This window comes from Macrobrachium nipponense, chromosome 41 (assembly GCF_015104395.2).
Source record: "Macrobrachium nipponense isolate FS-2020 chromosome 41, ASM1510439v2, whole genome shotgun sequence".
NCBI lineage: Eukaryota > Metazoa > Arthropoda > Malacostraca > Decapoda > Palaemonidae > Macrobrachium > Macrobrachium nipponense.
In genome coordinates this window covers 43,809,540-43,837,378 of record NC_061102.1, presented here as the reverse complement: position 1 = coordinate 43,837,378, position 27,839 = coordinate 43,809,540, and the positions used below count along the sequence as shown (strand labels likewise).

The window sequence follows — 27,839 nt, the reverse complement described above, 5'->3', positions numbered from 1 at the left end:
TAGGGACCCTACCGACTGGTAGTACCTCTCCACGAGGTTGGCGGAGAAGGTTGTACCAAGAAAGAATCTCTCTTGGTACCTCTGATAGAAGAGGCAGAGGGTCCAGGAACTACTCTACTTGGGGCCACAAATGAGCTATATGATCAACCTGAGATTCATGAAACCCATCACTCTGTTTAGGACACGACAGATCAAGCAGAACAAAGGGAAGGCGTACACTTCTAGAATGTCGCAAGGGACCACTGAACAGTAGACCTCTAGCTTCCTGTTGAAGTGCGTAGCAAAGAAGTCTAACATGGGTTTTTCCCATAGATGTAATAGCCTGTCCACTATGTCCTGATGCAGAGACCACTCCATACCTATAACTTGACTCCAACGACTTAGCTTGTCGGCCACTACTACATTCCTCTTGCATGGAATGTACCTGGCCATGAGCTCCACCGAGTCGTTGATCGCCCACTGGTGTAATTCGACTGTCAACGAGTGAAGTTGGTGAGACATCAACTCTGTAGTCGTTGTTGAGTCCTCAAAACCCTCCCACTTCCCTGACAAAAAGACATGGGATTTAGGTAAGGGATCATCCTGCATTGACCAACAGAAATTAATGACTTCTTGGTCCATTTTGGTCATATGTAAACAATTTAACAGAGCATATGCACATAGCCACTTCTTCTTCTAGCGGGTTTTGATGTAGGTAAACTGGGGTTCAGCATTCACTGAGGATAAGAGAAAGTGCCCGCTTATCCTGAGGTTGTTTTATACTCTACGACATGTTATAATGTCTATCATTACAACATAATACCCAGCCACAAGATCAGCTAAAAGAGAATTATTTTTGACATTAGTCTGACACCATGGAGCTCTGGATAGACCATGGAAAAGGTAACTCCTTGAGGATTTACCAGCAACTACCAAAAATAGGTTTTCCTATGTCAAAGCCTGTTTTCTAACCTTTTGTATACACTATTATTAGGAATCATTTTTATAGCCTTATGCTTATGATTTTCTTCTCACTTTCTATCTCGAAAGCTGTTTGTAATGACTGGTTTTCCATACACTTCATACAGTGGGGCATCGCTTATTCACGGATCAGTATTCACGGATCCAGTTAATCACGGGTTTTTTCTTGGACCGTTTCTCATGTTACATCACTGGTATGAATCGCTGCATCACGGGTTTGTTGTGTTGCGTATGCGATGTTTTTCGGTAGGCTAACCCTCGGCCGTGGTCCGATAACTACCAACATTCATTTAAAGACTCATATAATGATATTAACTGACAATAAAGGTAATAAAACCATTCTCACCTAATATATTATTGTCCTATCTTCGAAATAAATAGCCTATTCAAGGTTTATGTACGACGTTCATGGTAGGCTAAGCGTAGTTGCAGTGCGATAACCACCAACGTACACAAACATTCACATTATGATATTAATTGACAATAAAGGTAATAAAACCATTCTTACCATATATATTATAGTCATATCTTCATAATAAATAGCCTATTCGAAGAATAATTCCACATCATTGCACTCAACTTATCGTCGGAGTGGCCAGCCACAAAATGTAAGCATATGATATACCTTTAAGTACGAAAATGGTTTATGTATACGGTTGCGTTCAAAGCGACATTTTTTGTTTTGATAAACTTTTAGAAATTTTAATAGTAGTGGTAGTGTAATTACAGTAGTAATAACATTAAGGCTAAAATTAATTCGAACTTCATTATTATTTTGGCAGTATTCGTATATAACTTCTCTGAACAATGAAGTCATGCAAACGCTATTTGTCATAGATTATCATAAGTATTGCTGTTGTTTTGATTGGCGACGAAGCGTAAACGAATACATAAAAGCATTTTTTTTTACCTTATATATTATCGTCATATCTTCATAATAAAAAGGCTATTCGTGGAGTAATTCCATATCAGTGAAATCAATTTTATCTATGCGAGGCCAGCCAGCTGACAAAATGTACGTACGTATATGAAAATCAAATTATAGGTAGCGTTCACAGCAAGATTATCTTTCGAAATTTTTATAGTACTATTCATGCTACGTAGTAATAATGTTTGGAATATACGTAACATTAATTTTCAATACAAAATATCATCGTTATTTTGGTAGTGAATAATAGTTTAGAATTATCATACATACACTGCATTGTTATGGGTTTGTGCCAGTGATAAACAACCAAAATAACGTTCTCCTTTAACCTGTTAAGCGTCCTCCCCGGATGAGCTCGCTGCTAACGTACCGTCACGCTTTTTTTTGTAATCAGCGATCATAGCACTGATGATAGTTTTTCAAAGTTAATATTGTTTTTATGTTTATTATTCTTACTTGGAATAAGTAAGTGTAGGAAATTCTCTCTCTCTCTTCTCTCTCTCTCTCTCTCTCTCTATCTCTCTCTCTCTCTCTCTCTGGCTCTCTCAAATCTCTCTCTCTCTCGCTCTCTCTCTCTCTCTCGGAGTCCAGTCACTCGGCAAAGAAAATTCATCTTCACTCCCGCTATTGGAAGAAAAGTTTGTATCATCAACTGGGAGGATTCAGAACTAGAGCTCTCATCATCAAATAGGTTATCAATATCAGACTCCTCATCTAGTATTTGAATGATCTCACCTGAAGAAATACGCCTCCTCTTTGGGACATTCATTGTGAAAGACGCGAAATCCAATTTGTCTCGATAAACGCCCGAAGCTTATTGAAAGAAAACCAACAGGGACAGGCAGTTTTTTTAGCATAAGCGACCACCAGGAAAGAGTTGCCAGGCTGGAAATAAGTTCCCCGTGTGCTGAGAGTGTTACCAAATGATGTTCCTACACTTTCTATACGAGTAAACGTATTATTACGGGGCTGACGGCTTGACAAGCACAGTCAAAGTTTTGAACGTAATATACCCGTTGAAGGGCGCTACCGAGTAGATCGCGGTAACGTATTATTACGTGGGTGACGCTTAACAGGTTAAGTCAACGCGTTTAGGAAAAACATGACATAGAATCGACTTTGCGACTTCGTTCACTTTGATATTTTTAACGATACAATAACTATCATTTGTACTACTAAAACCATCTTCACATAAGTAATTTTTCGTAAGATATGTGTTGTTACAAAACGAAAGCTAGTTATACATAAAAGGCTTTTATAATTTAAGTCACCATATACATATGTACCCAAACTCATTGTGGGGGAAATTTACTACTGTTTCCTCGGATATTGAAATACCTTAGCATCATTCAAACACTTTAATAATATAATGCATAAATACTAGGCTATACATATTTACATCGTATACAAATACTACATACAGTTTATTATTACACATACTTTGATATACAAAGTTAACAGTTATATACACATACTTTTATATACAAAATTAATCATATGAGTAGTGATCAGACGACAGCTTGTGCACTGGACTACGTACGTACTATGTACTTGGAAGATAAACAAACAAAAATTTTGTTGTTGTTAGTCGCCGGGATAGATTAACATTTTTTCCAGAGATTAAAGAGCTGAATTTTTCTTTTGTTAAGGTATGTCAACCGCGTTAGTAAATAGATATCATCTTCTAAGGAATTTTTTTTTCTCTTCTTTTTGGCTGGAAGAACTCTTCAAGCCATTTTGCATTCAAAGTAATGAGAAGGAATCATTCTATTCTTCATGAAATCAGTAGAAATACTTACACTAATAATAAAAACTAAAACTACGTACTGTATGCAAAACACATACATCATCGTTAGCTTCGTGTGTGTAAACGTTCATTCTAAGAAATTACAGAGTAGTATAACTAACACCTGATTGGTTGGTTGGTAGCCATGGAGATCTGTTATCCAATGACTGCCCTCTGCTTCTGTTCTATTTATAGACATACGCCATGGATGGCACTAGGTTTGAACGTTACCATGTTCGTGATTTTCTGACTGCTGACGGCAAAAAATTACTCAATAATTTTCTTTATATAATTATTCCTTCGTGAAAACAATAATATAATATCGCGGTTGACATACCTTCAAAACAAAATTCAGCTTTTTAATCTCTGGAAAAATGTTAATCTATCCCGGCGACTAACAACAACAAAATTTTTGTTCGTTTTATCTTCCAAGTAGTACGTACGTAGTCCAGTGCACAGCTGTCGTCTGATCACTATTCATATTATTAACTTTGTATATAAAAGTATGTGTATATAAACTGTTAACTTTGTATATAAAGTATGTGTATATAACTGTATGTAGTATTTGTATACGATGTAAATATGTATAGCCTAGTATTTATGCATTATATTATTAAAGTGTTTGAATGATGCTAAAGTATTTCAATATCCGAGGAAACAGTATAAATTTCCCCACAATGAGTTTGGGTGCATATGTATATCTAAGATGACTTAAATTATAAAAGCCTTTTATGTATAAGCTAGCTTTTGCAACAACACATATCTTACGAAAAATTACTTATGTGAAGATGGTTTTAGTAGTACAAATGATAGTTATTGTATCGTTAAAAATATCAAAGTGAACGAAGTCGCAAAGTCGATTCTATGTCATGTTTTTAACTTTAACGTATAGTGGTATGAAAACACCAGTGTGTCGTAGCGATGCGTCATCAATATAGTGGTATGAAAATACCACATGGTGTTGTAGCGATACGTAATCACAAAGTACAAACCAAATCCTTTTCCCGGACCATCCTCAGAATTTTACGACTCTTCCACTTCAAGATCGATATGGTAAAATATTATGATAGTCATACTTATTGTTAAAATTCACAAGTTGAACTGCAAAAACATTATTATAGTTTTGATTGTTATGTACATATATTTTTTGTGTTTTACGGAATGTTTGTTTTGAAAATAATACCTATTAGTGAACATATGGTATTAATTGTCCCACTATTTTATTATTGGTGATCTTAATTATCTCACATTCATTTAACAGTATTATATTAATATTTATTTAAATAAACTGTAATTAATAAATAACAATAATGCCAAAAACATAAAGGGAAAAAATGTTTTTGCTGCAGTAGTGGTGTTTGTTTGATTATGCATCTGACCTCACATTTCCGAAATCTGAAAAATTCCAAAAACCGAAACATCGGAATGTGTGTGTACTGCACATTTTTTTAAAACACGCACACAATGTCTACACATTTACTGCAAATTACAGTACGTACGTATTTATTCCTTGAGAGAGAAGAGAGAGAGAGATAGAGAGAGGAAGAGAATGATTAAGGACTCCAAGGCGTGTTATTTTTACAATTATTTTATTATCTTGGGATTTTTTTTTTAATCTTGAGATTTTCTATTCAATTCTCGAGATTAATAAGAAAATTACCGTAAATTGACTAGCATCAGCACACATCTGAATGACTCGGCCATTAGCAGGCTAAACCACCAACCTTATGAACTTGCATGATACATGAGATACATGACAAAACACAAAACCACTGTTTATTGGTGAAAATTAGGGGGTTGCACGATATGGGAGATTGCACGTTATTCGAGTATATACGGTATGTGATTTTTTTTAGCCTTTATGGAACAAAATCTAGCAAGAAATTGCCATTCCCAGTTGGCAACACTGGCCTACAAAGTTACAAACGTTTGTTTGGTGTTGTTATGAAATGTGGTGTGCGGCGCGTTATTTAAATTGTACCCATATAAACGAGTTAATTATGTGGCATCCAAAAGCCCTGATTCTTTTACTCTTATGGGAAAGACGCCTAAACGGTCAGATGAAGGTTTTTACGTGGAATATACTAGATATTAACGTGTTGTGACGAAGGGAAGAGATGTTTTCGCTGCATACTGTTGGTAGCATTATCGTTATTATATACTGGATTGCACTGCAAAATCGTCGCCATCTTTTATCAACATAGATTGTTGGTGAGTACCCATATGATTTACATATTTTGATAGTTCTCTTACATCATCCTCTCTTTCCTTGTAAAAAAAAAAAAGAGGCCCCCCATGCATATGTAGGCTTCTAGCTGTAATCCCTAGGCTAGTAGGCTACATACCTATGTACAGTAGTACATATACTACATTTATTTTTTAAGGCTAATTTTGTACAATAACTTTAAAACTGTCTTGAATTTAGTTTTAGGTGATAGTTGAAAACATATTTGGTGTTTGAACTAAAGTAGGCAGTTATAAACATTGAATAGTGGTCTTGGGTGGGTTAACTATTAAAGTAGGCAGTTTTAAGCAATTTTTGAGGGGGGTAGTCAGGATAACACGAGTATTTACTTATCACGGGGTGGGGGGGGTTCTAGGCACTATCCCCCGTGGATAACGAGGCCCCACTGTATAGTTATGTAGCTTGTTTTTGTTTTTGGGGCTTTCTTGTGATAAAAAAAATATCTTGATACTGAATTCTTCATGTAAACACACACACACACACATACAAGACACACTAAAATACTACTCTTAATCTGATGAAGTTATTCTTTGATGATGCTTGTTGCTTTATGGTTGAAGGATATTTTTGTCACTATAATGCTGGCAGTAATATCTTAAAAATACCAAATATATACGTAATCTCAAATGGTACAATAAAACATGTCAATAAGTACAGAGATTAGCAAAATAAAGACACTTGCACTAAACTAGTAATGTTTTGCTTGACTCAATCAGCCAGATTGTAATCTAGAGAATTCAACTTTACTTTTCAGTATTTCAAGACTTTGGTGTATTAGTAAATCTTGAGAAAGCATCTAACAACTAAGATATGGAACTAGATGGGATTAATGAAGACAGAAGGTACTGGAAAGTCTCAATGAGCTAATATGTTACTGTCAATAACAGACCTACAGTGAAGACACTGGCAAGTGTAGCAAAAGAATTTGAGATAGATGTTGGTAGCCATCAAGGATCATCCCACAGCCCTTTGCTGTTTATCATAGTAATGGAAGAAGCTACAAATGGGGCACAAAGGACATAAAAAACCAAAAGAAAATGTGTACAGAAGGAGACAAAAAAAATTAGTCAGGAAAGTGGCCATATAGCTACTGCAGAAAGGTATGGGAATGAACTCATGGCTGCAAATAGTAAAGCACAAGACTTTCAGTGCCTAAAATGAATATGAAATGAAATGCACTACTGTTATGGTAGGGCAGGTAACAAAAGAGATAGATCATTTACCTTGGAAACACACTGATCTATGAAACACTAAGAAGACAATAAGTAGTTTCAGCTTAGCTGAAGTGGAAAGACTGCTGGATTTCACGTACTGGTAAAAATGGCACGTACTTATGATCCATGCATAAAACTCGTATTTTTCCATGTAGCCCAATAAGGGCTCTTGCAAAAAAACCAAAAAAACTTTAAACTGGTGTGACTACTGAAAAAAAAAAAAGATACATGGTCAGAGTGCAGATGAATGATCATCTTAAAAAGGGATTTTGACAAAGGAAAAATCTATTTCTGGGGGAAGACCTGTGTCGCCCCGTGAAATGTCCCTATAGCACTCATTTCTAGGTATAAATAAATGCTAAATATACAGAGAAAAAGCCATATGGAATGCTAGAGTTACTACCTCCAGCTCGCTCACCCTTATAGGGTGTCGGTATAGCACAGGGGCGAGTGGAAACCACTATCACAGATGCTTTGCCAATTAGAAGTCTCCTCTCTCCCAAAATCCCCCCTCCCGCTAGGAGAGAGTGCCGTTACAATGTCTTACCATCCGCTCGCTACTACTACCTCTGCCAGAAACCCTCATTCTGAAATACGCACCCAAGCTTGGGCCAGCTAAAGGGTGGGGAAAAGGAAAAAGAGAGGGATGGGTTCACCGGGCGACACAGGTCTTCCCCCCAGAAATAGATTTTTCCTTTGTCAAAATCCCTTTTCTGGGCTCGACCTGTCTCGGCCGGTGAAATAATAGCAGAGAATTGGCCATACAAGCTTGGAAATAAAACGTAAACAAAAATTTATATGAAAGGAAAAATAAAAAAATTTTTAAAATTATTGTTTTAATAACCAAGGTAAGGATAACAAATTACAAATGGTAAAAAGCACCTAATATGACCAAATCCATACTATCCTGGGAAAAAGCAACAGTATGAACATAAAACAAATATAATAATGAACTATGTACATGTACAGGAGTGGGTTGATGAGCAATCCAGTCCGGAACAAAAGGCAGAAAGGCAGGGATTACAAGCGATGGCAGGTAGGTGAGAGTGAGTACCAAAAGATAATTAATAGCAAAATAATAAAATACAGATATAGAGTTACAAAACTAGGCCATTATCAGGGGAGACAATGTTCCCTGCAGCCACTGCCGAATATTTAAGGGCCTCTAGATTTTTCAGATAGTAGTGTTTAAATACTGTCGGGGATTTCCAACCCATATATTTTTTAAGATCCTCGAAGTTCATATGATGAAAATAATTAACTGAGGTAGCCACTGCCCGGATATCATGGACATAAAGGTCTGAATCCGGATTGGCTTGTTTAATAAAATAAAGAATTTGTTGTCTGATTGCCTTCATGGAAATGGTTCCACCTTTCTCTCTAATAAAAAGAGGACCTGAAGACTTTTTAGAAGTTCTGCCCAGATAAGATTTTAATGTAATATAGGACTAATAAGATGGGTCCTGTGGAAGAGGGACAATCTTCCATGGAGACCACCTGTTTTGTGGGTCTTCATTCTTGGGCTAAGAATTTCCAATATGGAAAGAGCAGAACTTCTCCTGACGGAGGAAATCAATATGATTTGGTTCTCTAGAGAGAGCCAACAGTTCAGATATTCTGGCGCCTGAGGTCAGACTCATTAAAAATAATGTTTTCCTGAGAAGGGTTATATATGAGCATGATTCGTTATCAGTATCTGAAGCCAACCTGAGTACGTCATTTAAAAACCAGGAGACCATGTGAGGGCGGTCTACCGGTCTCAGACGAGCACATGCTCTAGGATAGATGAGAAGTACGAATCTGTTAAATCAATATTAAAGCCAAACTGAAAGATCTCCTCTAGGCAGATTTAGTCGTAGTACTGGTACTAGCAGCTAGGCCTTTTTCGAGCAGTTCTAAAAAATGATCTGAAAATTGTCAGATTCGTAGTCACTTCTGGACATCTGATTCTTTTAGAAAGATGGCTAGCTTCCTTACTGCCAAATCATACTGCCTGAGTGTTGATTCTCTTTTGTCTGACTCCACAAACAGGGTGTTTAGTGGGTCAATACTAGCATCCTTCTGTGCCGCAAACTTCATGAAGTCCATAAAGTTAGAGCATTCAGAATTCTTGAGGAAGCTGACACAGTCCGAGTTTGTACTATTTGAGTCAGTTTTGGGTTGGGAATCCGTCTGGGACGGAGTTTCAACTCTAGTAGAAGAGGAAACCAATTGCTCTTCGGCCAGTTGAGTGCTACCAATACTATCTGTCCTCTGAAAGATCTGAGTTTGTGTAGAACTTTCAGCAAGAGGTTTATTGGCGGAAATGGTAAATCTTCTGCCAATTGTTCAGTCTATGGACATCGCATCTGTGGCGTGAGCCAGAGGATCCAGATTGGGAGCCACATAACACGGAAGTTTAGTGATTGAGGACTCCGTGGCGAACAAGTCTACCTGAAGGCCCGGGATTTGTTGGCAAATCCAATGGAATGATTTTGTGTCCAAGGACTACTCCGACTCCAGCGGAGTTGTTCTGGACAGTGAGTCCGCGATGACATTCCGTACTCCTGCCAGGTGAGTAGCTGAAAGGTGCCAATGATGTTTCATTGCCAACGAAAAAATTGCAATCATCACATGATTTATTTGGCTCGACTTGGAGCCTCCTCTGTTTATGCAATAAACTATCACTGCGCTGTCCGAGACTAGCTGATATGAATGTTCCTGGCTGGAGCTGGTCGTTTCAAGGTCAGAAAAAATGGCCATTGCCTCTAGTATGTTTGATGTGGAACTGGCGGAATGTTGTCGACCATGTTCCTTAAACCTTCTTGTACTGAGAGTAGTGCCCCCATCCACTAGAGAGGCGTCCGTGGTGGCTATCAGAGCGGGGGCGGGGGAAATTGTAGTGGCACTGATTTGGAAAGACGCCGGACTTCCGTCCATGGGCTGAGTCTTTTCCTTAATATTGGCAGAATCAAGGAGATTTTGTCTCTGAACTTGTTGTTGGCTCTTTTCCGCCAAACCCGATTGATATCCTTCAGTCTGGCTTTCAACAGAACATCTGTTATTGAAGCAAACTGAAGTGAACCTAAGATTCTCTCTTGGGTAAGACGAGAAGCCCGTTTGTTCTTGAGGAATTGTCTCATAGCTTTCGCTATCTCTCTGCACTTCTTTGGCGGAAGAGATAGTTTGTGTGTGGTTAGGTCCCATTGAATTCCCAACCATTGAAAGCAAGACGCCGGAATGAGACGGGACTTTTCCTTGTTTATCTGGAAACCCAGGTAGTCTAGGAATTTTATTACTTTGGCTGTTGCCTTGCCCAAATGAGCCAGTCGTCTAGTAAGCTACTAACATCACCCCCTGAGCTCTTAATTCTGTACTACTGTCTCTCCTAGTTGGTGAATATTCTGGACGCTATGTTGAGCCCGCATGGCATGACTCTGAACGAGTAAGCTTGTTTTCCTAGTTTGAAGCCTAGGTATGGAGAGAAGTTTCTTGCTATCGGTACATGATAGTAAGCGTCTGTAAGATCGATAGAGGTGGTGACGACCCCACGAGGAAGTAAGGTCCGCACCTGCGAGACGGTTAGCATGCGGAACTTGTCGCATTGAATGTTTGAGTTGAGACGGGACAAGTCCAGAATAACTCTTCGTTTGTCCGAGTCCTTCTTCGGTACACTGAACAAACATCCTTGAAATTTCATGTGACTGACTTTCTTTATTGCCTTCTTTTGAAGAAGGTCTTTGGCATAGTCTAGAAGGTCTGTCGTTGGAATCTGATGGAAACTGACTGGTGGAGGAGGCCCTTTCTTCCATCGCCACCCCAGACCTTTCAATATAATACTGTGGGCCCACGTACTGAAGGTCCAATGGTCCCGGGAGAGGTACAGTCTCCCGCCTACCTGCAGAGACTCACTGACTGGTTGAGGACTTACTTCCTCTGAAGCCTCTGCCTCTTGAGAGAACTCTAGAGTCAGCTCTCTGCCGGTAAGCACCTCTGGCTCTGCTACCCCTTGCGTGCCTATTACAGCTTCGAAACGCCCCTGTGTTTCAAAGGAGGCGTGAAGGCTGGGGAAGTCACAAGGGCAGCCGAACTCGAAGGCTGTTGAGTCGGTTGACTCTGCAGCAGAACAAACTGCTGTTGTGGTTGTGCTTTAGATGTCAAAGGCTTGCTCATTTGAGAGACAGGAACTGCCTGTACCACTGCTTGAGACTGAGAGGTCTGGAAAGGGTGATACTTCCTAGGCCTCTTCCTACTTTTGGTTTGTGGTCCGGGGTTCTCGAACTTCCTTTTGAAGGGAAGTCCCCAGCGGACACGAAGGTTCTGGTTAGCCTAATGGAGGCATTAGCAAAGACATGCTTCCTGCAGGCTCGTCTAGCCACTATGAAATCATACAGGTTTGATTGATAAGCCTGCAGCAGCGACTTCGTCAGGACCCGGAATAGAGGCTCCTCTGCAAAGACAGAAGCTATCAACTCTGCAGTGGTGACTGAGTTAATTGATCTGCTCAGCCTACATCTTGCTTCGAATTTCGCCTTAATCATGGTATCCGGAATTCTAGGCAAACGTTCACTGAATTGTGTGGAGGCACACTCCGGGTCGAGTTTGCCCACTGTGAACATTGCCGGAGCGTCAACCCACACTCCAGATCTCCGGGAAAGAGCAAAGAGGTAGCCTCCGTCTCTTTTAGCTGAGGCATGGGTTTGTCCTCCATTCCAGCTTACAGTGTCAATTCTGCGATCTTTGATGTGCAAGGAGTTGGGACGTTATCCGAACATGGTATAGCAACCTTTGTGGGGTGTCAACTTGGTGTTGACACACTCCCATTCCGTAACGGTGCGAACCCATGCCAACTGAGCCTGATCTCTAGGGTAGATCACTGTCTCTTTCGGGACCTTGTCTACCCTGACCAACGCTTCCTCAGCTAGTCTAGCGTAGCCTGGGAAGGGGAATTGTAGGCCCGGCGGGAAGAACTCATAGTCTTCCATGGGTCAGGTTCCGCAACCCTCAATTGTAAGCCTGCCCTCTGAGAATGGAGCATGTAGAGCCAACCGCCATGGGTTGCTATTCTCAAATGGTGGGAGCTTGGATGCTTCCAGCACCGCAAAGGACTGCGGTGTGCTTCCGGACTGGAGAAATCCGGTCACCAATTCCTCCTGGGCTTGTAATCTTTGGGTCAGAGACAGGATGGACTGTCCGGATGTCTCTAGACCCGAGGCGAGTTGAGTGGACATTGATTGAAGTCTCGAGTCCACTACTTCGCTCATCTTCTGCATGAGAAGAGTGGCGAAAGCCTCCTGGTTGAAGCCAGACTCCGTCGGTCTGGCCTTTAGAAGACTTAGCTCTCGACCCCTTGGGTGGGGGAGTAGCTTTGGCCGAGGAAGTTGAAGGCTTTGGGGGCCAATGACGACCCTGGCGGAGCCTCCGGGGAAGGCTTGGCTGGTTTAACCGCCTTCGGCAGAGACTTCGTCTTCAAGGTTTTTCACCTTGGGATTACCAAGCCCGACCTATTCCAAAAAGGTCGTGGACTTCCCAGAGAAGCCCTGAAAGAAGAAGAAGGAGGAGTTGGGCTGAAGGAGAGAACGTTAGCCCCACGACTACCTGCCTCACTTACCTCCCTACCTTCCTCCTGGTCCTTGATGGCCATGGGCTCCCGGTGCAGGCTGATGGCCGCCACACCTCCATCATGTCATCGCACAAGCCCTCTTGGTCCTCCGGGGGGGCTTGGGTCTCTTGGCGGATCCGCTATGATGGGAGCCGCTACCTCCGCCGCTACTGCTGCTGAAACCTTGGCGTTCGGGTAGAGGAGGGAGCACATCTCCTCCGACAGCACGTAGGGTTGGCCGGCTCACACGTTCCTCCTAAACCCCCCTACCCAGGCCTTATGAGTCGATATCGAGGAGGCCTTGAGCGTCAGATCAACCTGTAAGAGATAATCAAATCAGGTTCCCCAGTGTCAGGGACTTTTCCTCGTTATCTAGTTTGACTATTCGCAATCGATATGTGTAACATAGAATTCAGAGTAACGAGGCGAGGATGCTACCTACCGACTCATCTGTTACGTTCCTAACGAGGCTGTAACACACCATGCAGGCTTCTGGGTGCCAGACCACGCGTCCCTCCAGGTGGATGGTGCAGCTGGCATGAGACTGGCAGACCTCATGCCCATACGGTTTATACAGGACAGCTGGGCACCCCACCTCCTGGCAGCGAACCATCTGTAAGTTGGAAAGATCATGAGTATCATCAAATAATGCCGCCGGAGTTATTTCCGGCGGTATGTGTACACTTAAACTAGTTTACTTAAACCAGCTAAAGGTAATATCAACTATAATCTTCACTTACTTCTTATTAATAAAGCTCTGGATGTCTCCGCCTGCTCCGGAATCCATACTTTGGGTATTGCCAAAGCTGTAACCGGCGGAGTGGGCCTGATACGAGCAGAACAGGGAAACAAGGCAAAACCTAAGCCTGAGTCTGATCGTACCGGAGTAGAGTAGCAATTCCCAACCAATTGGAAGCGCATTCTCTGAGCCCAGTTCCGCCCCCACCGGAGTGGGCAGCAGTGATACCATAGAAGACGGAAAACAGAGCAGCGGGAACCACGGTACGTAGAACTCCGGTGTATACATCCTGGCGCATGTGATGGTAGACCACACTTCGCTGGAATAAACACAGGCCCAGAGACATGCCAACAGAAGCTACATAATAAATCTCTTAATACTAAGCTCTGAATGTCTCTGCCTACTCCGGAATCCATAATCTCGTTATCACAATATCTATAACTGGCGGGGTTGGCCTGATACGAGCAGAACAGGGAAAATAGGTAAAACTTAAGCCTGAGTCTGATCGCACCGGAGAAGAGTAGCAGTTCCAAGTCAATTAGAAACGCACCTCTAAGCCTAGTTCCGCCCCCACTGGAGTGGGGAAGCAGCGATAACACTAGAGAAGTACGGAAAACAGAGTGGCGGAACAGCGATAAGTAAATTCTGGCGTATAGCCTCTTGGTGGGTGTGATGGTAGACCACACCTCGCCAGAAAAAACACAGGCCCGGAGACATACCAACAGAGATTACATAATCTACTAATCCCCCAATCTCCTCCGACTAATCCCCAGGACCGTGCTCTACGCTCTAGCTGTTGTTCATCGGTAGGATTACTTGGGCAGCGAGCTAACAAAGCAGCGCCGGAACGAGTCCGGGACGGGGGCGTCTGGAGGAGAGTGGATGAGTCGTGATCGCCTGGCCACAGCAACCGATCAGTGAATACCACTTCTCGAGAAGCGTTAACTACCTACTCACTAAAGGGTGCAAAAGACAGTAGGCCAACTGACACCCTAAAGGGAGCAAATGGCCCAGGCTACACTCAACAAAATGTAAATTCATAAATAATTGCACCCAGCTAAGATCCCAGCCTTACCCTCCGAAATCGGTACAGATCCGGTCAGGTAGGCTAGGATGACTCCTATAAGGACGTCACGAAGAGGACGCCTAGAACCTAACTCAACCCTCCAAAATTGAATCTACCGATCTGGTCAGGTAAGATAGGCCTAGCCCCTACATACGTAACAAGAGAGGAAGTCTCTAGTCCTGGGCCACCCTCCAAGCAAACATATCTGCCTGGTCGGGTTGGCAGTACAAGGAGCCACTAAGGGTGGTGGGATATACTCAGCCTGCCTAGCCTACCCTCCAAAACCTAGCCTAGGTCTGGTCGGATAGGCTACGGTAGAACATCGTAAAGAACTTCCAACCTCATCAAAAAGCAATACATGACTATAATCGAAAACTAAACAAATAGAAATATACATGCATGAGCACCGCGAATGAATGAGGAATCTTCACCTCTAAACTAAACTGGCGTACCGCTAGGCTAGCCTAGGACGCCTAAAAAAACAACACGACTCCGCGGCATAACGTAGTTAGTATGAAGAGTATCACCGTACGCACGAAAGGGAACCAACGCGCTCCTGAGGGACTGATGAGAACGAAAAAGGCCCTATAATAGGCTAACACGAAGGATCAAACCGTAATAAACAAAGCTCTCAGTATACGTCAGGAGCGAGACGGGCCCTATAATAGGCTAATAACGTAAGGATCAAACCATAAAAAACAAGGCTCTCAGTATTCGTCAGGAGCGAGAATGACGATACAGAATACGAAAACAGTAGCCTATACAGAGAAGTGCTAAACAGTGAATAAAATACACAGCTAGAAAAATTCTGATATAATCACGCACGCCGCCAACCATGCATCCAAAATGGCGGATCGTAAGAGCATCATACCCGGCTCCCAAGAACAAGAAGAGTAAAATTAAGGGGCAAAATATGGATGCATCGTTGCTCCAACGTGTTCAAAAAACGATAAATGGAATACTCAACTTAGATGAAGAAGCTTGTTGGTCAAGGGAAGACATGATGCTTCGCAAAGACACTTCCTGGAGACAGCGAAAAAACGGTGCGTGCAGAGACGAAGAGTGCTATTTCAGGAATGAGGGGTTCTGGCAGAGGTAGTAGTAGCGAGCGGAAGGTAGACGTTGTAACGGTACCTCTCTAGAGGGGGATTTTGAGAGAGGAGACTTCTAATTGCCAAAGCATCTGTGATAGTGGTTTCCACTCGCCCCTGTGCTATACCGACACCCTATGAGGGTGAGCAAGCTGGAGGTAGTAACTCTGGCATTCCATATGGCTTTTTTCTCTGGTATATTTAGCATTTATTTATACCTAGAAATGAGTGCTATAAGGATATTTCACCGGCCGACACAGGTCGAGCCAGAAATAATGAAGTTGCATAGAGATGTGGGATCCAGTGGCTAGAAAATGGACTGGTATCTTTAAATATTGAGACTGTATAGACATGGAATGATAAGGGAAGGGCAAAAGTTAAGCCATAACAATATAGTACATATATGGAAGGAGCAACACAAAAATCTGAAGAGAGATTCAGGAAATTAAGGAAATGAGGGACAAGAAGACCAATACCAGATAAGAATTCAGGCAGGAAGTGCACAAGAAGAAAAATGAGAGCAATAATTTCATATCAAATCCCATTTAGGGAAACACTTATGTAAAACTGCTTATGATGATTCTATACCTTGCTCCTAGAAAGATTACTTGAAAGAAATGATACCCCTTGAAGAGTAGTAGCCTGCATATTAGCACCATCCATAGCTTGAAGCAACTCATTTAAAATACTGACATTTACATTACTACTTGTTTTTCCATCTCTTGAACGAAATATTCCATCTGTAAAGGAAAATGTAGAGTTTTTTAATAATAATTTCAACTTAAGGTACAAAGGAAGGTAGGGAGTTGGAACTTTTGAATGTGCACACACATTACAAAGAATACTTCTGACTGTGCAGACATTCCTACAGAAATAATTATGCTTCATTCCTCCTTTAAGGCAATCTTATGATCTGTTTTGTAAACAATAATTGTTGAGAGAGAGAGAGAGAGAGAGAGAGAGAGAGAGAGAGAGAGAGAGAGAGAGAGAGAGAGAGAGAGAGAGAGAGAGAGAGAGAGAGAGAGAGAGAGAGAGAGAGGAGAAACTTACCTATTTCATCAATGAATAATATTGTTGGCTGGGCAAGATGAGCTGCATGGAAGAGAGCAGCAACTCTTTTTTCAGATTCACCCACATAAGGAGAAAGAAGATGTGAAGCATTTGCACTTATAAATGTACATCCCCGAGTTGAAGCTATGGAAGCTATAAGACGTGTCTTTCCACAGCCACGAGGGCCATACAATAATATGCCTGAAAATATAGATGTGTATATATATATATATATATATATATATTATATATATATATATATATCTATATATATATATATAATATCTATATATATATATATATATATAGATATATATATATATATATATATATAACAATTACCTATGGTCCTCATTGGTTTTATAATTATCATCAATATAATATAAATATAAAATAAATGCCTCCAAGAAAAGTTTGAATACATGAACACATGGACAGTGGACCAGATTGTGGGATAGAACATTGTTTTATAAGTAAGTGGTCAGCCTTCAAGCTTATCAGTGGATAAAAAGTAGCAAAAGAGAATTATTAACAAAAAATTTATGAAACTATTTCAATTGCAGTAAATATACTACACTGCCATTGTTCCTCACAAACCTTAAACGAAGTTCTGCTGGAAATCTTATCACTGCAACAGCACCATGAAAATCATATGATTAAAATAGAAAGAATAAAATCAAAATGGATGGATTTGAAACAAAGAAATCCTCAAGAGTTCCCAGTCTGGAAATCTCAACAGTTGTTAACCAATTGACAGAGACCTAAATGATTCAGTTAGCAAATAGGGGCTGGAGGACCTCATGTGCCAACTTAACAGACCCAATTGATCTTTTTTCTTCTTGAGTGAGGTCTCTGGGGTTTTTCCCAATGCACAAAATGAATTTTGTAAAAGTGAAGGGTTGCAATGAAAATGTCTACAGAGACAAAATCACACCACTGAACTACCAAAAGTTAATTAGAAGTGACCAGGAAAAAAGAGGGGTATAATTTTTAGATAAAAAATCATCAATTGAAAACAAAACTACATGAAAGGACACAGCCTCAGCTTAGGTAGCCAAGTTAAACTTCCCCATCTTTGAGTCCGTTCTGCTAAATTCCACAAAGGAGCCACTGGGGTCATCCTCAGATTCTGAGAAATCATCACCCTGTTCAAGACAGGGTGGATCAGGCAAAAGGGAGGGAATGTGTAGACTTCCAGATTGTCCCTTGGATGTTGTAGGGCGTCTTCTGCCCCGGCGAAAGAATCTGGAACCACTGAACAATAAACCTTCAACTTCCTGATGAATTTTGTGGTGAATATGTCTAACATTGGGGTTCCCCACAGATGGAAGAGTTTGTCCACTATCTCCAGATGTAGAGACCACTCTATACCTAGAGCTGGTTCTGATGACTTAGTTTGCTGGCCACTACATTTTCCTTGCCTGGAATGTACCTGGCTGACAGTAGTACTAAGTTGTCCGTCACCTACTGATGTACAGGACTGTGGAGTGCCTCATCACCCTTTCCTGAAACTCCTGCAGTGCTGGGGAGGCTGCTTTCAACTCCAGTACAGATGCACACTCCTTTATCCGGAATCCCTGGGGCCAGATGTGTTTCGGTTTTAGGAATTTTTCGGATTTCAGAACTGTGGCATTAAGAACATAAATCAAATGCCACTACTGCAGCTAAAGCATTTTCTTCCTTTTTTCATGTCTTTTCAAAATAATTATTTATCTATTATATTTTATTATTTATACATATTAACCCTTAAACGCCGAGCTGGTATTTCCCAAAGTGTCTCCCGTATGCCGGCTGGGTTCGGGAGTTAGGGCCGAAGCAGAAAAAAGTTTTTTCAAAAAATCACAGCACGCTTAGTTTTCAAGATTAAGAGTTCATTTTGTGCTCCATTTTTTGTCATTGCCTGAAGTTAGTATGCAACCATCAGAAATTAAAAAAATATCATTATCATATATAAATATTGGAATATTTGACAGCGCAAAAAAAAATTTCATATCTAATTGTATACAAATCGCGCTGTGAGCAAAAAGGTTAAAGATAATGAGTTAATTTTTTTTCGTTTTATTGTACACTAAATTGCAATGATTTTGGTAGTAGTACCTCAGGATACGAAATTAATCCGTGTAAATTGCCTAATTCGTTCCAAGCCCTATAAAAAACACCCCAGTAAAATTTTATAATAAGCTAAAATGACCAATAAATAAGGAAATACAACAATTTGGACCATTCAATACCTAACTTAAACTACATATACTATAATATGTACTACTACATACCTGTAAATAAAGTGCTTTACAAACATTAAAAAATGACAGGAAACATTAACACTAAACTTTACGAAACACATTAACAAATGGCATAGAAAACGTTAAACACTTAAACTTTACAAAAAACTTTAAAATGAAATTTTTTTTTTTTTTGTCTTTTTTGAATTTTTACTTTTTTTTTTTACTTTTTTATACTTTACGTTTTTTTTTTTTTTTTTTTTACAAAATTTCAATTTCTTCACCACTTTCAACTTTCTGTTTTCTCATAGTACCACTTGGAACTTCCTGTTTGCTTACTCCTACTATAGGCCTCTTTAAAAAATAACTATCCAAGGAAAATTGCTTCTGCCTGCTTTTCACAATGTTCCTGAAACGACTCAGGCAAATGTCAGCGAACTGCTCAAGCATACGGACCTGTGTAAGCCTTTTCGGATGTCTTTTTTCTACAAATGATTGCACCTTATGAAAAGCAGCTAGAGCATCCTTAATTTCTGCCGTTGTCATAGGGTCGTCCTCCTCTTCCTCGCAGCAACTGGAGAACTCTTCTTGAATGATGTTATGTTGCATGGCCTCCAACTCCTTCAGGTCATCCGTCGTAAGCTCCTCTTGGTGCTCCTCGAGAAGGTCATTAATGTCGTCCTCGTCGACGACCAGCCCCATGAACTTGCCGAGTGCAACGATCTCGTCAAGATCTGGTTGCGAAACAGTTTCAGGATCATTAACTGTTTCTGAATCTGCATCAGCTTCGCCCACATCGAATCCCTTGAAGTCTCGGGCGGATACGGCATCAGGCCAGAGTTTCCTCCACAAAGAATTCAAGGTTCGCCTCGAAAGCTCCTGCCAAGCTTGATCGATGAGTCGGATGCATATTACGATATCAAAATGCTCCTTCCAAAATTTACGCAAGGTGAGGTTTGTGGTATCGGTGATATCGAAACATCTCTTGAAAAGATGTTTCGTATACAGCTTCTTGAAGTTCGATATCACTTGCTGGTCCATGGGCTGGAGGAGAGGGGTGGTGTTAGGCGGAAGATAAAGAACCTTGATAAAAGAATACTCCGCTAGGATATATTCCTTGAAGCCAGGAGGGTGAGCAGGGCATTGTCCAACAACAGCAGACATTTCAGAGGGAAGGCGCTTCTCCCTTTTCAAGAATTCTTCGCTGTCGGGCCGAAACACAGATTTACCCACTCGGTGAACAAAAGTCTTGTTACCCAGGCTTTCGCATTAGCCCTCCACACCACTGGAAGCTTCTCCTTTAGCACTTTGTGGGCCTTGAAGGCTCGAGGAGTCTCCGAATGATAAAAAAAAAAAAAAAACAAGTAGGGGCTTCACCTTGCAAATCACCCCACTGGCGTTTGAACAAACCGTGCAAGCGTAAGCCTGTTTCCTTTCATAGGCTTATGCCCGGGTAGCTTCTTCTCTTCCTCCATGATGCATGTCTGACGAGGCATTTTTTTCCAAAAAGGCCAGTCTCATCACAGGTGAAGACTTGTCGAACAAAGTGCGAGCGTATAAAAAGGCCTGGTCTTTCATAGGCTTTTGCCCGGGTAGCTTCTTCTCTTCCTCTGTGGTGTGCGTCCGATGAGGCATTTTTTTCCAAAAAAGGCCAGTCTCATCACAGTTGAAGACTTGCTGAGAACTGTAGCCTTCGTTGATCGTCATCTCGTCAAACGTCTTAATAAAGGCTTCGGCCGCTTTCGTGTCCGAGCTGGCCGCCTCACCATGCCGCACCACCGAATTGATGCCAGCCCGTTTCTGGAATTTTTCAAACCACCCACGAGAAGCCTTGAAGTCTGGGGTTGGCGTTGATGTCCCTTCTCCTCCGCCGTCTTCAGCCTGGGCAATCAAATCGCCGAAAATAACGCTGGCCTTCTGGCAGATTGCCGTCTCGGTTATCGTATCGCCAGCGATTTCTTTGTCTTTTATCCATACAAGAAGCAGCCTCTCCATCTCATCGTACACATGGCTCCTCTTGTTGGACAAAATAGTCACGCCCTTGGAAGGTGTAGCTGCTTTGATGGCTTCCTTCTGCTTAAGGATGGTGCCTATCATCGACGGATTTCGGCCGTATTCCTTAGCGATGACACTCAACCGCATGCCAGCTTCATACTTCTTGATAATCTCCATTTTTGTCTCCATAGAAAGCATCCTCTTCTTTCCGTGAACTTCAGCAACTTTCTTGGGACCCATGACTATACGTAATTAGGTTATGTAGTACTAATTAAGTTCTCACACAACACGATAAAGAACAAAGCAAAATCACTAAGACAAATTTACGTGAACAAACGAAATCGTATATGTGAACGAACGAATTCCGCGTGCATACGATAACGCTGGTGCGACGAAGTGGCCGAAGAACGCCTTTACGTAGATCACGATGGGAGAGATGCTGACCAATAGTAGAGCAGGATCTTACGGCGGTGACTAGCATCAGGAACCATAGGGAGAGTGGGAGGTTGGTGGTGAGTCTACTCAGTTGGTGGCGCGCGAGTTTTAAAATCGTTCTCTGCGGTCCGGGCGAATCTCAGGACTATACAGCAACAACCTTTTGTAACCTGAATTATTTTCATATGCAGAGGCAAAAAAATCTTCGTATTTGCTCTCGTAACTTGAATTTTTCGTAAGTTGGGATTTTCGTATGTCGAGGTTCCACTGTACGTGGACCTGTATTTGTGTACTCCATGTATTTATTTTTACTTATAAGTATTTTCTATATCAGATTTTTACATATAACCGATAGCACTACTACAAGACGCACACGTTTTTGTTTGCTCCCTTGTGTTTCTCGCTTTTTGCCCTTTTTTCGTTTCAATGGATCGTCAATCTGCATCCAAGTTAAGTACTGTTATTATGTTTGACACTATTTAGGGAGTGATTTTGGCCTTTGTTTCCAAATTATTTAGGCTTTTATGAGTCGTCGCCACACGCGCCGACGGCTGTGAGCCGCCATTAGAGTGTACCCCTCTGTGTCTCCTCATTTCGGTTTCACGTGGTCCCCCATACCTAGTGGAACCGAATCGGGTTAGCAGTACTTTCTTATGTCTTTTTGTGTTTTTGATGCTGTTTTGGACAGCCCAGAAATAGATTTTTCCTACGTCAAAATCCCTTATTTGGTAAGGAGAAAATATTGGCAAGGAAATAATAGTATACTACTAAATTTAAGCTGCAGTTGCAGCTGAAGCTGAGGAAACAAAATGTTCACACTGTCACTGCTAATGGCTTTAAATTATCATGCATCAGCAACATGGATGCAACTCTACTGCAAATAATAGTAGAGAAAAAGTATTTTAATAAAAAAAAAATACTGGCCATGAAAGAACACCTTTTACTGTTGTTTTTACACCAATAACAGATAATTACATAATTATTGTATTATTATGAAACAGGATGAAAATAACAAACATGATCAGTTTTTTTTACACAAAATGACATGCTCCTGACACCATCTATTAACGAAAAAAATAACACTCGAGTTCACAACAAGACGTACATATTAAAGTAATATTTCAACTTAAAAGCACTTCATATAACGAAAAATAACCTATTTATGCTAAATAGAAGCAAAAAAATCGCTCTGAATTAAGTAGGGTGAAATAACCTTGCCTCTGCCCTCATCTGATTTTTCCAAACCAAAACATATTATGAGGGTCTAACGGTGCTTCGGCAGATACAGAATACATACCGATAACCAGACATCAGCACCATGATGCTGCCATCTATTAAGTCAATTTTTAACTTAAAAACACTTCATATAAAGAAAAATAACCTTGTCACACATGACTAGTTTACAAAGATTAATTTACGCTATATAGAAGCAAGAAAATCGCTCTGAATAGAGTCAAATACGGCAAAATAATCTTACCTCCGCCCTCATCTGATTTTTCCAAACCAAAACATGATTGGTTTGTTTGTATTTTATAAGACAAATAGCAATAGAAGACTACATACAGTATTATTGGATACTGCGAAGTAAGGGTAACGTTTTAAAAGAGCAGAGGAAAAGATGCTTATTCATTATGTTTATGTTTTATGAGGCTATCTCTGCACCTAGCCTAAGAAACAGATAACCAGACAATGGCCCTATAAACCCTACGGAGTGTAAAACCCTTTATGAATATATTTAACAAGCTCTGTAAAACCGAAATGCAGCTAACTGATGGTGACGGTAACTGCGGGCTGCCTTAATAGATTGTCTCGCTTTCTGTCTTTACTTTTTATTCATTCCCTTTGTTATCTTTCTACATAGCCATCCAACTTCATTAATTTTACCTTGCAATAACTGTACCTCTCATTCAAGAACAAATCCTTTAGCTGAGTTCTATACCAGTCTAGTTATGAGAATTATTCTCATTAAACTAATTCATAAGGATGATAACTCAGCTCAGAATCATTCTGTCTTGTAGATAACAGATGTATAGTGGTCCCCCAGAAAACCCATTAAAAAATTTTATACTTGGTTTTTATAATATTTTTATCACAAAAGTGCATTTTATGATGAAATTGATTAAAAAAAACAGGAATTTCTGGATAATTCTCATAGAAAAATACCGCAAATAGACGAATTTTCCGTGAATAATGGGGGGAAATGTTCCCAAGAGAAATCCGCGAATGCTTGAGTCCAAGAATCTGGAGAACACGAATACGGGGGGTCCACTGTGCATCCATTCATAAACTTCAGAACCTATAGTAAAATGGTCAAACAGCAACCCATTATATGTCATCATACAATCCTTCCCAATCCTACCACGTCTCATTCCTCATGTGATCATTATGCTGAGTAACTTTATCTCTGTTTTTCACCCAACCAGCATTATGTTCTTTGAGTAGAGACTGGCAATTTATTGAAGCTTTCCTCATAATATCTATGGGCAAATACAACTCCATAACTTCAGCTACCTTGGCGATAGACACAAGTGCTAACTTGGCTGATAGATACAAGTGCTAAATTATATATAAAAAAACTGTTTGCACTTTCTGTGGAAATGTGGATGTTTTATATGAAACATAAGTATCAACTTTACCTTTGGGTCTCTTGAGATTCAAGTTATCATATGCTTCAGCATAGTTTGCATGGTGTATAAATATTTCTTCTAATTGCTGCTTAACTTCATGAAGTCCACCAATAAGAGAGACTTTGGGTATGGCAGTGATGAACTCTAGGTTCTTATGGATACTTGGAATAATGGTAGTAGCACACAGTAGCATGGTTTCAATTATTTCTTGTGGCAGAAGAGGTACCTAAAAGATGACAAGGAATTATGGAACTATGTAAATATCCTGATAAGGAAAAATGTATCAAATTCAATTCTTATGAATACAAAACTACAGTAAATACCTAAAAGGTATAAAGCAATTATGGAAATCTTGAAAAGCAGGATATATAAACTAGACAGGTTAGTGCCAATTTTGGGCACCACAAATATATATCACAGCACAAATGTTTCCATATCTGAAGGTATACTTATGTTGGGCCTGTTCAAAAGAAGTAGATAATGGAATACCAACACAGGCAAGAGGTACAGCTAATCTTTAAATGTTAATTTAATTCTTCTTAATCTGAATCATCTTGAAACTAAATATAACACAAGCAAAGATGAACTTTGCTACTGGACTGGCTGTAACTCAATGAATTTCCTTAATTCTTTTTTATATTAAATCTAAGAGTATGCTAAACCCACATTAAATTTTGAATACAAATTCAGACCTTATTATATCCATATTCATCAACATAAAATCCACACTGGTCCACAATTATTCACTTGCATTCCACACATAAATCACTTCAGTAAAGCAGCTGACTTTCAGTTTCACTGTTCTAATACTTACTTAAAGTTCACTTCTACAATTCAAACTAGTTCAGTTACAGTATTAACATACTACATTAAAGTCACTAGTAGTTCCATCCTGAAAATGTAGGAAAATGGACACATTGGTACAACACTATAAAAACCTATACAGTACTAACTGGTCACAGGTAATTGGTACAGCAAGTGCTGGTATAGTAATTGGTTACTGGTAAGTGGGTCCCATTAATAGAAAAGTCCATTGTAACTCTATTTACAGTATAACAATTTATTTTGTGTTTGAGGTTTCCTTCCAGGAACAGGTAAGTGTGATCTAGTAAAATGACATTATTATAAGTTCCACTTGCACGACAACTTGAATTTAAAATTTTGCAGGCAACACTTCAACTGTTTGTATAAGTGACTAGGTCCGGCCAAAAGGTGTACGTTTCAGGAATAACTTTTGCATATGACATTCACCTGCTCATGCCTTATGTCCATCAAAGGTGAGGAGGGTGGGCTCCGATCATGTAATTACTTTAGTAAGTATATATTACAACCTTATTTTTATTATATAAAAAATGGTCATTTTTATATAAGTAACTTATCAAGTAATTATATTGCTGATACCTTAAAATTGACAAAAATTGGAACTGATGGACATATTCTACTCCGAAACATCAAGTCAAGTAATGAATTTGAAATAGAAAGTTGCTAGCATTGAAGTACAATGCTTGTCATTTCCTTATCAGTTAAGAGAGCCTGCAATAGAAAACTGCTTCTGGTTGGTGCTCAACTTAACATGTAGTGGCATGGTGGTAAAGGCATTGAGTGCCTCTACTTAAGTGGGAACTTTGTAGCGAAGGAGTATTCCAATGGCTAACAAAGCATAAATTGGTATTGCAATATAAAAAACAACCCTATAACATTTGCCATCTATATTGAAATAACACCACAACCCATCCACTGAGAGTGATGGGTGCCTCAGGTACATTGTACCCCCTGGCTCCGCAAAGCTCAACACCTTGTTACAAAGTGAAGAGACAGTAGGAAAAAATCCTATGCCCCCTTTCGTGATACTATGCACGTTACTAAAAACGGTCTCAAATTGCTGGAAATTTAACCGTGTTTTCAACTCCCATTAAACCTACTAAGAAACAAAATCGATTTTACACTTCCAGTAGGTCAAAAGTAGCAAGGACATATGGGTCATAAAACATATGAAACCTGAGGAGTAAGAGGCTACTCTGAAGTCCTTAGCTTACCTTAAAACTAGGCAAAATTTGAGTGTGCCTCAAATTAAAAGTTCATTAAGGTGAGGGACAATACATTCTAGTCAGTGGGTAAAAAGGAATCTTGTCCTATCACTATATGTAGAGGAGGGTTCTCTGAAAATCTTACTGGATCCGTTTTAACCGTTTTTTAGGTTCATTAACGGTCCTTCCTTGTCTGGTCTCAGGCTCGCCATGCCGGCTCGCCTCTTGTTTATTTTGTAGTTCCTTCGGTCTTCCATACCATTGTGGCTATTCTGTGCAGTACCTATGATTATTATCATGAATGTTTTAAGTGTGGTGCGGGATGTGCTACAATTTTCATGTTTTACATCATACTATTCGGAAATCCTATGCCTAAGTGTCTTAGCTCAGTGTTCATGCATGCATGTTCCTTTGTCTAGGTCTGTTAGGCAGGTGGGTTATTACCCACTTTTCCTTTAGTCCAGCCACCTGGCCATCGCCCTCCGTTTTACGTATCGGCAGAGGCCAGCTCCTGAGTTGTTGGTCTATCTACCTTCCAGGTAGGCTAGCCTAACTTCTCCTGGACGCCCCCCCTCTTTTTCTTACTCTTGATTTCCTTCCTTTCTGTTTTATTACGATGTATTTGTTATGTGTTGCATGTTTGAGATGGTTTGTTTTAGTCTAGGCTACGTTTTGTCTGTCCCATTCGCCCACGTGGTCCAACCACGTTCGCAGTGGGCCAGCTGATCACCACGGGCCACCAGCTCAGTCCCTCACTTCCTCCCTCCCCATCGCGGGGAGGAGGCAGACCTCGCTCGCTCACTGTCGCCATGGCAACCAACCGAGCACCCCTCCCCTCCTCCTCCCTTCCCAGGGAGGATACGGGAGTTACGGGAAGGGGGTCTTGAGTCTGGCTCGTATACCGTTCTCTCCCTGGGATCCGGGGGGGTCCCTTGTGCGTTCGGGTTGGGTTGGCCACCCCGCCCGCTCGTACTGGGTCCTCTTCGGTTCTCGCTGTAGCTCTCTCCTCCCTCGGTCTACCTTCCCCATCCGTTATACGGCGGAATCGCTGGCCCCGCCAGCTCCTTGGGGGGTAGCGGAGAGTAGCCTTGACATGCATCCCCTTTTTATATACATTTATAACCTAATATGCTTCACCCCTTTTTATATACATTTATATCCTAATATGCTTCATTGTTCTGTTATCACTTTCCGCTAGTCTGGCGGAGCGCCCGCTCACCATCCGGGTTCTCTATTTGCTTGCGAAAGTTTTCTACGGCGGAGCTACGCTTCGCTTGCCTTGTTTATTACTTATTTTATTTGTTTTATTTTATTTTACTTGGGTTAATCTTCTCGTGTCTCTCCGCTGTGCTTGTACCCTCACCTCGGTGTACCCTCGGTATATGAGCAGGTAACTGGTTCGAAGGAAATCTTCGCTCCGGTGTACTGGAGTTTATCGGACCAGTTTACCACGTCCTACGGACTATCTCTCACGGAGTACAGGAGAGGATTATGCCAAGAAAAATCTTCACTCCGGCATGCAGCGGAGTATCATATCTCTTAGCAGGTTAGCCCTGTTAGTATCTGCCGATACTTATGTATCTGTCCACTTACAGGCTACCAACTGTCAAGAGGCGGGGTGCAACGCCATCCTGCAGGTGGATCCATGCGGTCACGAGGTCTGCCAGACCCACGCTCCCTGTGCCATCCGCCATAATGATTTAATAGTATGGCATCATGAGGCCTGTGCCATCTGCTATGATCTGGTGGACCAGTTTACTGCCGGAGTAAGTATATACCAGAGTAATATACTTATATGTAACTGTTTTTGGTATATACTGTTATAAAAGCTTATGTTGAGATATATAAGTATTACTTAGTCTTAAGTGTTAAT

At 40.7% G+C, this 27,839-nt stretch overlaps 2 protein-coding genes across 3 annotated transcripts in view; one reads left to right on the top strand and one right to left on the bottom strand.

The window, feature by feature from the left end:
• Positions 1 to 27,839, top strand: part of LOC135212736 (ATPase family gene 2 protein homolog B-like) — a gene marked incomplete in the record, with an annotated part of 403,279 nt that overhangs the window by 252,830 nt on the left and 122,610 nt on the right.
• On the bottom strand, positions 15,941 to 24,161 carry LOC135212737 (ATPase family gene 2 protein homolog B-like). Of its 2 annotated transcripts, XM_064246449.1 has the most exons (3): positions 23,949 to 24,161; positions 16,661 to 16,861; positions 16,178 to 16,350 (listed from the first exon to the last, which is right to left on the bottom strand). In XM_064246449.1, the coding sequence occupies exons 1-3, from the start codon at positions 24,130 to 24,132 to the stop codon at positions 16,193 to 16,195; spliced, it is 543 nt and encodes a 180-aa protein (XP_064102519.1). In that variant the 5' UTR covers positions 24,133 to 24,161; the 3' UTR covers positions 16,178 to 16,192. The 2 variants fall into 2 exon arrangements, with proteins under 2 accessions (XP_064102521.1, XP_064102519.1); XM_064246451.1 differs by lacking the exon at positions 16,661 to 16,861 and having other exon boundaries at positions 15,941 to 16,350.